Raw genomic sequence first — 16984 nt, 5'->3', positions numbered from 1 at the left:
TGGATAAGTAAACTATCCTACACAAAAATGACAAGCTATAGCATGAAAATGAGCATGAAATTACTTTGTACTATGAAAAGTGTCAAACAACAGAAATAATATTTTTCCTAGGTTCTTCATAGCATATAATGACTGTACAAAAATTATCACATGCATGTTTTATACAAAATTTGTGCCCTAGCAAAAATAACAAAAATCAGCCATTAAAAGTACTTGAACTACACCTCAAAATTTTTCCACAGAACATGCATGAAATATATTTTTCCTAGGAAGTACATGACATAAGAAGATGAACAAACTTGAAATCATATTTTTCTGAAGCCTATATATTTCTATACCCATTTTTCAAGTTATCAGCAATATTCAAGATTAAATAAAATCCTATAGAAAAGTATCCCAAAAATGACATGCAATAATTTTCCTTAGTAGATCTGGTAATAAGGAACCTAGAAAAATTTGTTTCAACAAATTTGGAGCAACTTTGAGTATCCAAATATTTTGCAAACCATTTCTGTTTTCAAATAAAAAAATGAATAAATGGAAATCAATTCGCTTAAGTGATGCTGGGCCGGCTCGAAGGGACCCGACGGCCCACGGCCACTTTCGGCCTGCGCGGCCCAAGCGCGAGGGAGGGGGAGTCGGCCTGGCTCGGGGCTCGGCCCACGGCCACTTGGCCTGGCCGGCCTGGCTGAGGCAGGGCCATGCCGGCGCTTGCGCTGGCACGGCGGCGCGGCTCGGCCACGAGGCCGGCGGCCATCTCCGGCCGAGGCAAGGCGGGCTAGCGGGCGCATGCGACGCGCGAGAAGATGGTGAGTGCGGTAGGGCAGCTAGGCGGGGCTGGAGAAGAGGAGGAAGGCGACTCCCATGGCGGCCGAGCACGGCGGCGCCATGGCCGTCGGTGGCGAGACGTGGGGAGGCGTACCCAGGGCTCGGAAGGCGGAGCAAGCTCGCGCGTGAGCCAAAGGGAGGCGAGGCGGAGCTGCGGGCGCGACGAATTGAAGAATGGCTCGGTGGTGAGGGAGTTAGACGCCGGCGGAGCTCGAGCACGGTGACGGCGGGGCTCGGAGCTCGCGGCTGCGGAGGAGAAGGGAAGGAAGTGCGGGCGCGAGTGAACAAGCGCGCGGGCACGGGCAGGTGAAGGCGGGCGCGTGGGCACAGTGCCAGGCCACGGCTGCCGCGCGGCGGGCGACGCCAGAGCAGAGCGGCCACGCGGCGGGCAAGCTCTGCCATGGCCGGGACGCGCGGCGCGCGGGGGAGAGAAGGCAGCGCGCGGAGAACTGGGCCGCGGCGAGCCAGCTGGGCCGAGGCAGGCGCGGGTGAGCGGCGACGGGCGCGGAGGCAGGCCGGGCCGCCTGTGCGGCTGGGCCGAAAGCGAGGCGGCGGCCCAGGAAAAAGGAAATGAAGATTTTCAATTTATTTTCAAGAAATTTTTAAATGCCACCATTCAAACATTATTTTGAGCAAGAAAATGACCTCTTTTGAAAATGTACCAAAAATGAAAATTGCTTAGAATTCAATTCCCTACAACTTTGCTTTAGGTTGCTCTGGCATGCAAACATTCTAAGTGGTACTTTTTAAACAGTCAAACCAAAAAGTCCTAGGGTCAAAACAAGTCAAACCATGATTTGAAATCCTAATTGGGCAAAATGATCTACATGAACATTGCTCCTAATGACTTTCTAAGCATAGCTAAGGTGTTTAACAATAGATTTAGCTATACCACACATTGGTCATACAATAAGCAAGCACTAAAGGTACTGAAATTATGAAAACACTTGAAATGATACATTTGTTTCAAATCATGTTTCCCATGTTTCAAGTGACATATGCTCATGAATTGATGAATGATGCTCATGAATATGAAATGCAAGTGCAATTAGGCAAGAATAACACCAGGGGTGTTACAGCCCTCCCCCCTTATAAAAATCTCGTCCCGAGATTTGGGTTACGAACCATTTGTTATAAAATTCTTCATAAGCCTTTTGTAGATACTCTCCTGTTTCCCAAGTTGCATCTCCCTCATCATGATGATCCCACTGTATCTTGTATGTTTTCACCACACTATTTCGAGTAGCACGTTCCTTAGTGTCTAACACTCGGACTGGTTGTTCACGATACACCAAATCTGATTTGAGTTGAATACCTCGAGGTTCTATTCTTTCCTCCGGAACACGCAAACATTTCTTGAGATGTGATACATGGAAAACTGGGAAAACTGTACTCATTGTCTCAGGTAACTCTAACTTGTAGGCTACCGGACCTCTTTGTTCCAAGATTTTGTATGGTCCTACGAATCTTGCGGCAAGCTTTCTGCGGATTCCAAACCTTTTCTTCTTCATTGGTGTGACTTTCAGATAAACATACTCACCAACTTCAAACACAAGGGGTCTCCTTCTTTTGTCCGCATAGCTTTTCTGACGTGATTGGGCAGCTTTCATATTCTGCTGAATAATCTGAACTCTCTTCTCGGCTTCTTCTACAAAATCAATGCCATAATACCTTCGATCTCCAGGTTCGACCCAATTCAATGGTGTTCTACATTTTCTACCATATAAAGCTTCGAATGGGGCCATCTTGATGCTTTCTTGATAGCTATTATTATAAGAAAACTCAGCTAACGGTAACCATGACTCCCATGATCCCTTGGAAGACAATACACAGGCTCTCAACATATCCTCCAAAACAGCATTTACTCGTTCAGTCTGACCATCTGTCTGAGGATGATAAGCGGTACTGCGAATCAAACTAGTTCCTAAGCCTTTGTGTAAATGTTCCCAAAAATGAGCCGTGAACTGTGAGCCTCTATCAGATATTATGGTCTTTGGTATACCATGCAACCTCACAATTTCTGCGACGTACTTTTCGGCATATTGAGGTGGTCGATAAGTGGTTTTGACAGGTAGGAAATGAGCGGTCTTGGTAAGACGATCCACAATTACCCAAATCGAATCATGTCCTTTTTGAGTAGTGGGCAAACCCGTGATAAAATCCATACTGATATCGTCCCACTTCCAACTAGGGACTGATAAGGGTTGCAACATACCGGCAGGTTTCATGTGAATGGCTTTCACTCGACAACATGTGTCACATCTGGCAACATATGCTGTAATTTCTTTCTTCATTTTGGTCCACCAATAGCGAGATCTTAGTTCTTGATACATCTTACTACTTCCAGGATGGATAGATAGCTTAGACAGGTGAGCTTCATCCATGAGTTTATTCCTAAGCTCTCGATCCTTGGGAACCACAAGACGGTTGTCAAACCACAACACGCCCTGTTCATCCACTTTAAAGTGTTGAGACGGCTTTTCTTTTATTTTCTCTTTGATGTGGAATATCCCCTTGTCAGTTTTCTGTCCTTCTATTATCTTACTCTCCAACGAGCAACTAATCTGAATACTATTTAACACAGCAGGATGCATTAGATCGAATCCATCTTCAAGTAATGGCTGCACAGTCAAGTAATGTGACTTCCTGCTCAAAGCATCTGCCACAACATTGGCTTTACCAGGATGATATTGCACATTCAAGTTGTAATCTTTGATCAATTCCAACCATCTACGCTGTCTCATGTTTAGCTCTGGTTGGGTAAAGATATACTTAAGACTCTTGTGATCCGTGAAAATATTGCACACGTTACCAAGTAGGTAATGTCTCCAAATTTTTAGGGCGTGCACAACTGCAGCAAGTTCAAGATCGTGTGTTGGATAGTTGACCTCGTGCTTTCTCAATTGACGTGATGCATAAGCTATGACTCTCCTTTCTTGCATAAGAACACAACCCAATCCAGTCTTTGATGCGTCGCAAAACACATCAAAGGGTTTCTCAATATCTGGTTGTGCTAGAACAGGAGCAGTGGTCAACAGTTTCCGCAAAGTGTGGAAAGCTGCTTCACACTCCTCTGTCCACACAAACTTGTGATCCTTCTGTAGGAGACTCGTCATCGGTTTGGCGATCTTTGAGAAATCTGGTATAAAGCGACGGTAATAACCCGCTAGTCCTAAGAAACTTCTAATCTCAGGAACTGAGGTCGGTGCTTTCCAATTCATAACTTCTTGCACCTTACTTGGATCGACTGAAACTCCATTCTCTGACAGAATGTGACCAAGGAAAGGAACTTCCTTCAACCAGAATTCGCATTTGCTAAACTTAGCATACAATTGATGGTCTCTAAGTCTGGTCAAGACAGTTCTCAGATGCTCTTCGTGATCTCTCTCATTCTCGGAGTACACCAGAATGTCATCGATGAATACTACCACAAACTTATCCAATTCCGGCATGAAAACTGTATTCATCAAGAACATAAAATATGCGGGAGCATTTGTCAAGCCAAAAGACATGACAAGATACTCATACAACCCGTATCTGGTGGAAAAGGCAGTTTTTGGTATATCCTGTGGCCTAATCTTAATCTGATGATAACCGGATCTCAAATCTATTTTTGAGAACACCTTGGCCTTGGATAATTGGTCAAACAGAACATCAATATGTGGCAAGGGATACTTATTCTTGACGGTCACAGCATTGAGTGGCCTATAATCTACGCACATTCTCAACGTGCCCTCTTTCTTTTTCTTCACAAACAAAGCTGGACATCCCCATTCAGACTTGCTTGGCCGAATAAACCCCTTTTTCGACAAATCTTCTAATTGCTTCTTTAGCTCAGCTAACTCATCTGGAGGCATCCGATAGGGTCTTCTTGAAATTGGAGCTGTTCCGGGGACTAGCTCAATTCCAAACTCAATCTCCCTATCTGGCGGAAGACCAGGTAGCTCATCCGGGAATACGTCCGGGAATTCACACACTACCGGAATCTGATGAATAGGAATGACTGCCGTAGCGCATGTAACACTTATAAGGTCTGTTCTTTTAGGCAATGGTACTTGGAAAGTACCCCCCACCTAGGGGATCCTTAAGGGTAAGTACTCGACCTCCAGTATCTATGACTGCTCCCCAATCCTTCATCCAATTCATCCCTATAATGACATCCAAGACTAACCCAGGCATAACTATCAAGTTCACTCGGAACTTCCTGCTACCTAATTCAAGGGTTGCCCCTCGAACCATCCGGTTGGTCAAAACATCAGCCCCTGCTGAACTTATACGGTAACCATAACCCAATTCTGTGCATGGTTGTTCATGTTTCTGTGCAAATGCTTGACTCATAAAAGAATGCGATGATCCAGAATCAAATAGAACAACTGCAGGGTTTTCATTGACAGTAAACTTACCAGCAGTGACGGGCTCTCCCTCTGGAATTTCATCCACTGTTGTACTGTGCACTCTAGCATTATAAGTCTGCTGCTTCTTCTTGGGCGGGTATGGACAAAACCTCGAGAAATGACCGGGTTGATCACAGTTATAGCAGGGTCCTCTCACTGTCCCGGCAGATCCCACAGCTCCCTTGGAACTGCCTTGTACCGCAGTTGCGGCTGCTTTGTTGGGCTGTACTGCCATCTTGTACGGCTTTTGAGGTCCACGGAAATTTTGGCTTCTTGGCTGAGGTGGCCTGAATCTAGCGCCAGGTGCCGATGGGCGATAAGGAGGACGACCTCCCATAGGTGCTCTAGCTTGTGACGGCCCACCTTCGAAGGCTCTCTTGCGTGTCTTGGCTGCGGTGCTGGCGTTGTTATTCTTCTCCTGCTTCAGACAGTCACTGATGAAGTCGTTGAATCTGACGCGGTTGTTGGTACCAACATGCTTCATCATTTTTGGATTGAGACCCCTCTTAAAACTGGCTATCCTTTTGGTATCTGTGTCAACCATGTCGGGAGCATAGCGACACAAGTTGTTGAAGGCATGCAGGTATTGCGTCACGGTTCTGGTACCCTGGTTCAATGCCAGAAACTCTCCCAACTTCATCCCTGTCAGCCCGGGTGGAATATAGACTCCACGGAAGGCCTCAGCAAACTCTCTCCAAGAAATCTGAGCATTTGGAGGGAAGGTGGTGCGATGGTGCTTCCACCACATTCCCGCCGGTCCCTGCAATTGAAGTGCAGCATACTCCGTTTTCAGAACCTCAGTCATCCTCAACACACGGAATTTATCTTCCATCGTGTTGATCCATTCCTCAGCGTCGAGTGGCTCTGTGGCTTCCTTGAATACGGGTGGCCTGGTGTCCATGAAATCTTTGAAGCTGCTATATTGGTTTACTCCCATGCCACCACCTTGATTGTTACCACGTTGCACGTTGTTGGCTATGGTGCGCAGAAAATCTTCCATGTTCTTCTGGGATTGTTCCGTGTTGCGCTGACTCCCGAGCAGCTGTGCGAGAAACATCTCGGGGGTAAACGGGGGAGGAGGTGGCAAATGCGGTTCATGGGGAGGCTCATTGTTGTTGCCATGATTTCCTCCACCACCACCAGTCCCTGAACCGTTAGCACCGGGCTCAGCGGCTTCATACGTGGTTCGGCGAGTGTTTGTCATCTGCATATTTCAGCAACAAGTAATGATTGAGTGGAGCTGTAATAATTGCGAGTGAAGGAAAAATTATGCCGTACTGAATTTACTGGAGAGAATAAATTCATACAATAAAACAGAGGCACAACAATCGCAATTCCAATTAAAACAACAGCACTTAATCGTATTACTTAAACGGCAAACATCGCGTCCATACAATCACATTGCCAGCATACATACACTGGACTTTTTATGCGTTCAGATATCGCATTCGAAAATCAAGTTCCAAACACATGCCAATTCTCATACGTTCGAAGCAACATACGATAGATTACATGCCAACAAAAGAAAGGTCATCGCGACAAGACCCAGATACTAGCGCAAAGCAACTAGCCTACTCCTCGGGGCCATCGTCGGGATCGGAGACGTCACCATCGCCTCCAGGTGAAACTACAGGCTCGTTCTGGTTGTCGTCATCGATGTCCATGCCAGCGGCGTTTGCTGGAGCATAAGGGCCAACCCCATTGTAGAGCGCGTGAAACTCCTCGTGCAGGTTGCCGTTGTATTCCTCTAGCTCATCGACTCTCTGCAACAGAAGGTTTCTTGCGTTCCAGGCTTCATTCCTTTCCTGGACCAACTGTCCAATCATGCGGTCTGCATTGTTGTTGGCTTGAGTCAACGTATGCACTCGCTGCATAGCTCTATCACCTCTCTCAACCGCCTGATCTCGCTGTAAGTTCATATCAGCCAACTGCTCCTGCAAGCTAGCTATAGCTCGTGCCTGTCTCTTCTTCTGCTTTTTCCCTTTGAGCTTATCCTCACTACGCAAGCCAGTCAAAGTCCAGTAGGTACTCTCGAGACCCTCATACGCTCTGATAGCGGCGAACATAGCACTCATCGCCTGGTTGTCGCTAGCCTGTCCCTCAGCTGAGCCTCTGACTAATGCGCTTCCTTGAGGCTGAACCCAAATGGCATCACGAGGATCATCCCTAGGAAAAGTACCAGCTAGAGCTGCTGCAAGCTCACTGGGAAATCTGCTCATAATGTCCCTGATGACACGGAAGGCTGCTCCCTCTGCACCCTCAGCGGGAGTGCGACCCTCAAACTCCAAATGCCAACCATCCCAATCTGGAGCATCACCGAGAGCAGGAACCGTGATCTCCACCACTGCAAGTCCCTCATCTGCTAACTGGCTCTCATTCCAAGAGTACACCGGCTCTTGACCCTCTGGGTACCCCACATCATGGAGCACTCTCCAAAGCAAAGTTGGCATGCCAAACTCGCTCAAGAAGGTGTCCGTGGTGCGGTGCTCCCTTAGGGCCAACGGACGTCGGGGTGCTCTTCCTCCGGTGGACTTACGGGCGGTCTGCTTCGTGCGGGCCATCTGTAGCAAAAGTTCTCTTATTACTCCGGGGAAACATATTTTAGGTGATACAACTTTTATCAAAATGAGATAATCAATTTATAAGGGGAGGAATGCATGAGATGAATGAAATGCACAAGTAACATGATGTATGTACGGGTCGTACGTTCTCACAAACTTAGGAAATAATTAATTTCTAACGACTAAGTTGGTGGCATACAACGATCTCTCAAAACGTAGCTAATACGTTCTACACGATAGCGCTGTTATGTACCTGCAGAAGATTCATTTCAGCCCAATTCCCAATGAATGCATAAAGCAGTAAAATTTTATCTACACGATCTACACGAATCCCCAGATACGTGTACAACGGTAGTAACTACCCGAACCATCGTCCTATTGACGGCATCGCCTCAACAGACGGAAGACCCATACATGAGATACCTTTGTAAAACATGCGTAGAACATGTAATTACTCCAGCATCAAATAAGCATTCACCCTAGATCGGCGGTGTATCCGATCATGCTCTCACCACTCACACTTACCGAGGCGCAGAGGCAAATGATCCATTCATTACCACTCAAACAAGTGGTACTCATACAATAGCACGCCGTATGAGCGACGAAAGAGAAATATGATGCAAGAACCCCAGTCAGTACTTAATTAAGCCACCTAAAGTCCTTAACTGGGCATAAAGGGTATGATCACTGGCACACTTTATAGTTTTAAAATCACGTTTTTCAAATGCCTTTTTGTTTTAAATACACTTGTGAACAGTAACACGCTAAACCATGCTCTGATGCCAGCTGTAACAGAACCGACCAATTATACGAAATTAAGTAAGAAAATCATCCGCCAGAGCAGACGCTTTAGCAAACTTAAGCCCGTATAACCCGGTAGTCCGTGAAATCACGAAGGATTTCAAACCAACTCATGTCCCAGCCATGATCGTAATAAGTTTAGCGGTCACCAATCACATATTACATAAAAGTTTGCATACAGATACATCAGAGTTTAAACATAGTTATTACAAAACAAGTTCAAATAAAAAGTAGCGGAAGTCATTTGTTTAAAACCACACACACTCACACGGAGTTCAAATATAGTGCCAGCGAATGATCATCTCCAACAAAAGCATCAGATGAGACGTAAGGAATGACCATGCCCATGGTCCTAAGCATCACCCATCGCAGGATACAGGCAGTTGATACAGTAGCCATAGTACATCTGCCCATCTGCAACAAGTGGGAATAAAACCCTGAGTACGAGAAGGTACTCAGCCAGACTTACCCGACATAACCGAAAATAAATGACACCAAGGATTATGAAGGGCTTTATAGTAGGGTAGCTGACTCATTTGCAAAAGAAGCATTTTTAGCATTTCAAGAACCTTTCTAAAAGCATTATTGCCAAGTTAATTATTATTAACCTGTCCACTAGAATTGCACCTATACTAGAGTAAACATGTGATTAAGCAGATAATGATAACCAATGATCATTAAGTAACTTCCATACCGTCATATTCATTATAACTGTCCAAGTGTTCCATAACATTTACTACGATGAAGTCACTCAAGTCAAGTGCTCACTATCCAGGAGCGATGGCGATTCGAATCGATTCCTAACCAGCTGGTGATTTATTCCTTACACAAACCTCACTCACCCGCTAAAGTGAGATATTGATCACCGAGCCAACTTTCCAGGTATCTCGAGTTTGCCAGGAACCACATGTACCCGGGGGCCGACCGACTGCACTTTGGTCTTATCATCCCGCCCCCGTTTCCTACCACACCTGCTTCGGCACAGTGCGCTGCGGGCAATCTACTCGGCCCGAAAAATCTCCCAGCTTCGCGGTCGGAAGGTACTTTATCCGGCCAGCTAAATGTAAGGCATGCGTTCAACATGACTCGAGGCCCAACAACGGTCGGTCCTTAATCGACACAGACGGAAACACTACAGTTCAAAACTCTGCAAGTCTCCGTCCGGTCTCAACTTCATTTAACCCTTAGTTATACCATGACTTCATAGTCATCCAAGCAGATCCAGGTAACCACCTATAGCTCGCAGGTGACAGGAAATCACCCGACTTCTACCGGTCTAAGCCAGCTAAGCATTGACTCGACTGCGGATACCAGGGTAACAAGGATATAGTATACAAAGGTAAACAAGGTATAATGCAGCAACGGTTGCAAACAACTCCTGAACGTAATGCATCAATTTAAAGTAAAACATTTAATTAATTAATTGCAAACCGGGAGAAAATGCTCCGGGGCTTGCCTCTCTCGAAGGAGCTCGGACGGTGATCGGGGCACTCCGGAAGTTCCTCAACGTCCTCCTCGTCGACTTCTGGCACTTCCTGCTGCTGCGCCTCGAGCTGCTCCTCGGGCTCCTCGGTTATGACGACTGGGTTCTCGGTTTGCGATCCTGTATGATGCAATGCGCGTAAGTGATTATGCAAACGGTGCATCGAAGGAGATGAATGCAATGGATATGTTTAAATGCAAGGTAGTCAACATCATCCACGAAACTATAATACAAGCACATGTCATCTACTGCATTTTCTTCTACTACTATTATGTTAAGTTAACCTATCTTATGAAATGCTTCAAAGATACACCAAAGCTTTACTAATTTCTTAATCACACTTAAAGCGACACTTGCTTAAACCTTAATTAATAATAGGTTTGAATAGCAACATATATTTCTGATGCTCCTAAAAATCTGAGAAAATTACAGTAGCATAATACTACTCTAAACAGACTACCATAAAAATTTCATGGCATTTGGATAAGTAAACTATCCTACACAAAAATGACAAGCTATAGCATGAAAATGAGCATGAAATTACTTTGTACTATGAAAAGTGTCAAACAACAGAAATAATATTTTTCCTAGGTTCTTCATAGCATATAATGACTGTACAAAAATTATCACATGCATGTTTTATACAAAATTTGTGCCCTAGCAAAAATAACAAAAATCAGCCATTAAAAGTACTTGAACTACACCTCAAAATTTTTCCACAGAACATGCATGAAATATATTTTTCCTAGGAAGTACATGACATAAGAAGATGAACAAACTTGAAATCATATTTTTCTGAAGCCTATATATTTCTATACCCATTTTTCAAGTTATCAGCAATATTCAAGATTAAATAAAATCCTATAGAAAAGTATCCCAAAAATGACATGCAATAATTTTCCTTAGTAGATCTGGTAATAAGGAACCTAGAAAAATTTGTTTCAACAAATTTGGAGCAACTTTGAGTATCCAAATATTTTGCAAACCATTTCTGTTTTCAAATAAAAAAATGAATAAATGGAAATCAATTCGCTTAAGTGATGCTGGGCCGGCTCGAAGGGACCCGACGGCCCACGGCCACTTTCGGCCTGCGCGGCCCAAGCGCGAGGGAGGGGGAGTCGGCCTGGCTCGGGGCTCGGCCCACGGCCACTTGGCCTGGCCGGCCTGGCTGAGGCAGGGCCATGCCGGCGCTTGCGCTGGCACGGCGGCGCGGCTCGGCCACGAGGCCGGCGGCCATCTCCGGCCGAGGCAAGGCGGGCTAGCGGGCGCATGCGACGCGCGAGAAGATGGTGAGTGCGGTAGGGCAGCTAGGCGGGGCTGGAGAAGAGGAGGAAGGCGACTCCCATGGCGGCCGAGCACGGCGGCGCCATGGCCGTCGGTGGCGAGACGTGGGGAGGCGTACCCAGGGCTCGGAAGGCGGAGCAAGCTCGCGCGTGAGCCAAAGGGAGGCGAGGCGGAGCTGCGGGCGCGACGAATTGAAGAATGGCTCGGTGGTGAGGGAGTTAGACGCCGGCGGAGCTCGAGCACGGTGACGGCGGGGCTCGGAGCTCGCGGCTGCGGAGGAGAAGGGAAGGAAGTGCGGGCGCGAGTGAACAAGCGCGCGGGCACGGGCAGGTGAAGGCGGGCGCGTGGGCACAGTGCCAGGCCACGGCTGCCGCGCGGCGGGCGACGCCAGAGCAGAGCGGCCACGCGGCGGGCAAGCTCTGCCATGGCCGGGACGCGCGGCGCGCGGGGGAGAGAAGGCAGCGCGCGGAGAACTGGGCCGCGGCGAGCCAGCTGGGCCGAGGCAGGCGCGGGTGAGCGGCGACGGGCGCGGAGGCAGGCCGGGCCGCCTGTGCGGCTGGGCCGAAAGCGAGGCGGCGGCCCAGGAAAAAGGAAATGAAGATTTTCAATTTATTTTCAAGAAATTTTTAAATGCCACCATTCAAACATTATTTTGAGCAAGAAAATGACCTCTTTTGAAAATGTACCAAAAATGAAAATTGCTTAGAATTCAATTCCCTACAACTTTGCTTTAGGTTGCTCTGGCATGCAAACATTCTAAGTGGTACTTTTTAAACAGTCAAACCAAAAAGTCCTAGGGTCAAAACAAGTCAAACCATGATTTGAAATCCTAATTGGGCAAAATGATCTACATGAACATTGCTCCTAATGACTTTCTAAGCATAGCTAAGGTGTTTAACAATAGATTTAGCTATACCACACATTGGTCATACAATAAGCAAGCACTAAAGGTACTGAAATTATGAAAACACTTGAAATGATACATTTGTTTCAAATCATGTTTCCCATGTTTCAAGTGACATATGCTCATGAATTGATGAATGATGCTCATGAATATGAAATGCAAGTGCAATTAGGCAAGAATAACACCAGGGGTGTTACAACCTTCCTATAAATTCTATGCTTACTAATAAATTCGTTCCTTTAAATTCTTCATATCCTTTAGTTTGAAATCCGAATGCCATCTTATCTATAAATTCTTTAACTGGCATTATTAAATCTGGAGCTATATATGTTATCAACATATTTTCATTCATATCACCTTCTAAAAATCCTAATGCTGCTTTATTTATTGAGTCCCATCTTTTATCTAATAAAGTTATTAGAACCTTGGTTCCTAATTTTTTCCTTGTCATTCCTTTAATTCCAATAATATACATTCCCTGATGTATATATTTATACCCTGAATATTTTAAAGCGTTCTCAAATTGTTTACTAACAATTCTTAGCAGAACTGGTTCTGTCAATACACTTAATTCTACTTCTCTAGATATTCTATATAATCCATTTTTATTTTCAAACCATCTCATTTGATATATTTGTTGAGGCCTTATTTTTCTCAAAGTATCTTTCTGATATCTTTCGAGATCTCTTTCTAAGTCTATCACTTCTTCTAAGGTTTCAATATCCTCACAACCTCCTTTTAGTTTATCTTTAAAACTTAGAGGTCTTATGTCTTTATTTACTAGCTGGAGTGACTTGTCTCTTCTAGACAGGCTCTCAGATACTTCCATCTTTCTGAATTTAAAGATCTAGTGGACTCAACTATTCCTGCTGATGATAACACAATTTCTTTGTTATGCTCAACAATATTATCAGTCTTCTTATATAGATAAGTTATATCTTTTTTAATATAATCACTATTCTGGCTAATTCTTCCTAGAGAAACTTTACTTTCTTCTAAAATTTGTAAAGCTAATTCTAATTTATTATTGGTAGCTAAATATTGCTCTTCAAGGTGCTTATGTTCCTTTTGCAACTTATCAAATTTTAGTTCTAGCTCGTCTTGCCTCTTTCCCCAAGATATGTAAAAGTTATGTATCAAATCAACTATTAAATTTATCTGTCCGTGAGAGGTATGCCAAGTATGTTCTTCAGAACTATTTAGTCTGCACCTTATATTTATATTCTCTTTAGTAGTGACTGTCTTTCCTGTATTCACTTCCAAATTTAAGTAATGTAACTTTTCAATCTTCAACAGATTATATTAAAATCCCTTAAATTCAAATTATAATAACCTGGCTCTGATACCAAAACGATCAGGGTACCTTCTTACGAGAAGCGAACTCAGAACTCAAAATTCGAATTTTAAAATTCTTGAGGTCTTGTGTGTTCGTGGCTGGGGATAGCAAAGGAGTAGACCGGGTTAGTCTAGTTCTGAAGCAAGTTAGTGATGCATACGGTGAGTTCCGAGTAGGACTGTCACAAGCATAGTACGCACGACCGGCTGAACTTTTGATCTCGTCAGCCTGCAGAAGATCCTTAGAAATAATCCGCATAAGCATATTCACTAAGCACCAGATTAGCTAATCGCGAAAGCGACATATCAATATTTATATTCACTAATTGAGCGCTCGCTCATCCAGCGTGCATAAAATATTTGAGCGTGAAAGCGACACTTGCCTTGAATAGTGAAGTGGTTGAGCCACTCCCGATGAGTGCTCGGGCACTGTTCATATCCCGAATTTGAATAGTAGCCGCGAATTTGAATAGTAATATGCTAGGGACCCTAGAGGAGAAACCTCTACGTGTGTTGTTCTCGTGTTAGCCCAGATAGCGGCGTTTGTAGAGAACCCTGTGTGCGCAGAGAAGTGTTCCCCTTGGGTGAAACTGCCTGGGGAGACGATAGAGCCTGAGTCCTGTGTGTTCGTGGCTGGGGATAGCAAGGGAGTAGACCGAGTTAGTCTAGTTCTGAAGCAAGTTAGTGATGCATACGGTGAGTACCGAGTAGGACTATCACAAGCATAGTACGCACGACCGACTGAACTTTTGGTCTCGCCAGCCTACAGAAGATCCTTAGAAATAATCCGCATAAGTATATTCACTAAGCATCAGATTAGCTAATCGCGAAAGCGACATATCAATATTTATATTCACTAATTGAGCGCTCGCTCATCCAGCGTATATATATATATATATATATGGATCATAAAGCCGGTAAAATCACTCAATCGTTTTATTTTATGCGTGGTATGGGTAAGCTATCGTAAAATTTTCATAGCAATTTGAATAAAGAAACTAACTCTATTAATTATTTATAGAAAACTTTAGAGAAATCTAGATTCACATTATGTTCTTTACAAAATTTCAACCGTTTTAGATAAATAATAAATTCGCAGAAAAATAGAAAAACGTCGTCGGGCCGAATTCGGCCCAGTAAGGCCCAGGTCCGGCGATATACAGGCCCGAGCGGGATGCATGCCGGCCGGCCCATTTAAAAGGCCTGGACTGCGTGTTGATTTCGGTAAAGTTCGATGGCTTATTTGTAAAAAAAACTAAGAGGAGACCTGGACTGCGAGTTGATTCGACTAAAGTTTGAGGTTTTTTAATTCGGCCCAATAAGGCCCAGGTCCGATGATATACAGGCCCGAGCGGAAGGCAGGCCGACCCATTTAAAAGGTCTAGAGTGCGGGTTGATTTCGGTAAAGTTTGAGGGCTTATTTGTAAAAAAAACCTAAGAGGAGGCCTAGACTATAAGTTGATTCGACTAAAGTTTAAGATTTTTTTTTTTTGCAAAAAAAACCGATGCTCGCACGATGGCCGTCCGCCCGGCCGATCCAATGGCCGGGAAAAACGGACAACGTGGCTACGCTGCCCGGTGCTCTTTTGTAGCAGGATTCGTAGCAAAGAGATGTCTCACGATTTTGATGATTCTTTTCACCATTCAAGACTCGCAAACTACGGGATTAAATTGGGAGTCCGATTTCTCACATCACGCCCACCCGCTACCGCACAGCGCGGTCGTGGGCGCGTACCCAAACAGCTCCCAGTGGCTCCGTGAGCCAGCGACCCGGGTTTGATTTCTCATTTCTGGAATTTTTTTAAGAGAAAACTTCCATTAAACATTGGCTCTAGGCATGTCGCCAGAAACCAAATGAGATATACAAAGTCTGGTGCATGATCAGTATACATACAAGCTTCAACACCCTCCATACATGCACCGTAAGCAGCTAGATAGTGTGCCAATTGATTGCAGGTTCTATTACAAACAGAGATTACACAAGTGTTAAATTCATACAGCATAATCTCTAATTTGTCTAAATAATCAACCATATGGACTCCTATCCCAAGTTGTTGTTCTAAGAGCATCACCGAGAATGGCTGCATCTCTCTAAGATAACACGGTTCATGCCAAGTTGAATAGCCCTTTCAACACTCCGCAGAGCTGCTAAAGTTTCAGCATGTAGGAGGGAAGAAAATGTCTACTGCTTCTATTCACCGTATTTACTTTGAGCTCCTCTACACTCCAAACAGTGCGACGAGGATGGCAACTTGGGCGATTGGCAGGGGAAAACGCTATAGAACAGCGCAATTACAGCTTCTCGAGCCATTCGATTGTCGAAGAGAAAAGGGAAAACAAAAAAAAGTACTAGCACTATATCAACTATCAAGGGCCAGCCACCGGCGACGCCGCTACCGGGGCGGCTGCGCGGCCGCCCGGCGCATCGTGCTGCCCCAAGTCTCCCCGCTGGCGCGCCCGCGGCGCTCCGCCGCGCGCCACTGCAGCCCGGCCAGCTGCGCCTCCCAGTCGGCGAACCCGGCGCGGCGTGCCGCGCGGTACCCGGCGTCGCCGAAGCGGGCGCCGCAGCGGAGCTGGACGTCGTAGCCGCGCCTGCGCTCCGGGTCGGACAGCACCTCGTAGGCCTCCCGCGCCGCCATGAAGCGGTCGGCGCCGCCGGGGCACGCGTCCGGGTGCCACCGCCGCGCGGCGCGCCGATACGCCGCCTTGATCTCGTCGGGCCCCGCCGTCTCCTCCACGGCCAGCACCTCGTACATCGTCGCCGCCCTCGCGGGCGCGGCCGACACCCGCACCCGCGACCGTCGTTGGCACCTCGCCCCGCAGCCGAAGTAGTACCCCACGCCAACGGGACTCGCGCTCACGGAGGTCATCTTCTTCTTCCTTCCCCGCCCTGCTCTGCTGAGCTAAACCACCACAGACAGCCCGGAAAGTGATGCGTGAACGTGTAAGCTAGCTACCAATGAAGAGTAGAAAATGAGTCGCGCGTCTCTCTGGCTCTGCAGTCGTGGCGCTGAATGGCCGGGGACGTGCCGTTTATATAGCAGTTGGACAGCGTGAGCGACGAGGTCCGCTCTGTTCTGGAAGGGGCGGAGGCGGGGGGTTTAAACGAAGGGCGTCGTCGCCCACGGGCAGGGAATATTACTGATATTATATTTATTTTTATATTTCTATCCGGATTTCGATTCAAATACGGATAGTATCAACCATTGATAGGATACGATTGGATATCGACGTCATAAATATATGATTTGAGCATTCGGATACGGATACGGTATCAGATGTTAAATATCCGAACTCGAATACGAACAGATTTAAACTCCCTAAATAGATTCGGTCTCGAATACGGTCTAAAAATATCCGTACCATTTTCATGTCTGGCCACGGGGAAGCACGG

The 16984-nt window shown here is 45.9% G+C and overlaps 1 protein-coding gene across 1 annotated transcript; it reads right to left on the bottom strand.

Annotated features, from left to right (window-relative positions):
- Positions 1 to 15663: 15663 nt before the first annotated feature.
- LOC136545573 (chaperone protein dnaJ 20, chloroplastic-like) lies at positions 15664 to 16583 on the bottom strand. Its single transcript, XM_066537582.1, has one exon. The coding sequence runs from the start codon at positions 16458 to 16460 to the stop codon at positions 15984 to 15986; it is 477 nt and encodes a 158-aa protein (XP_066393679.1). The 5' UTR covers positions 16461 to 16583; the 3' UTR covers positions 15664 to 15983.
- Between the last annotated feature and the right edge of the window lie 401 nt (positions 16584 to 16984).

This window comes from Miscanthus floridulus, chromosome 1 (assembly GCF_019320115.1).
Source record: "Miscanthus floridulus cultivar M001 chromosome 1, ASM1932011v1, whole genome shotgun sequence".
In the NCBI taxonomy this organism is placed as follows: domain Eukaryota; kingdom Viridiplantae; phylum Streptophyta; class Magnoliopsida; order Poales; family Poaceae; genus Miscanthus; species Miscanthus floridulus.
The sequence above is the reverse complement of the archived record's forward strand: the minus strand, read 5'-3'. Positions and strand labels throughout refer to the sequence as shown.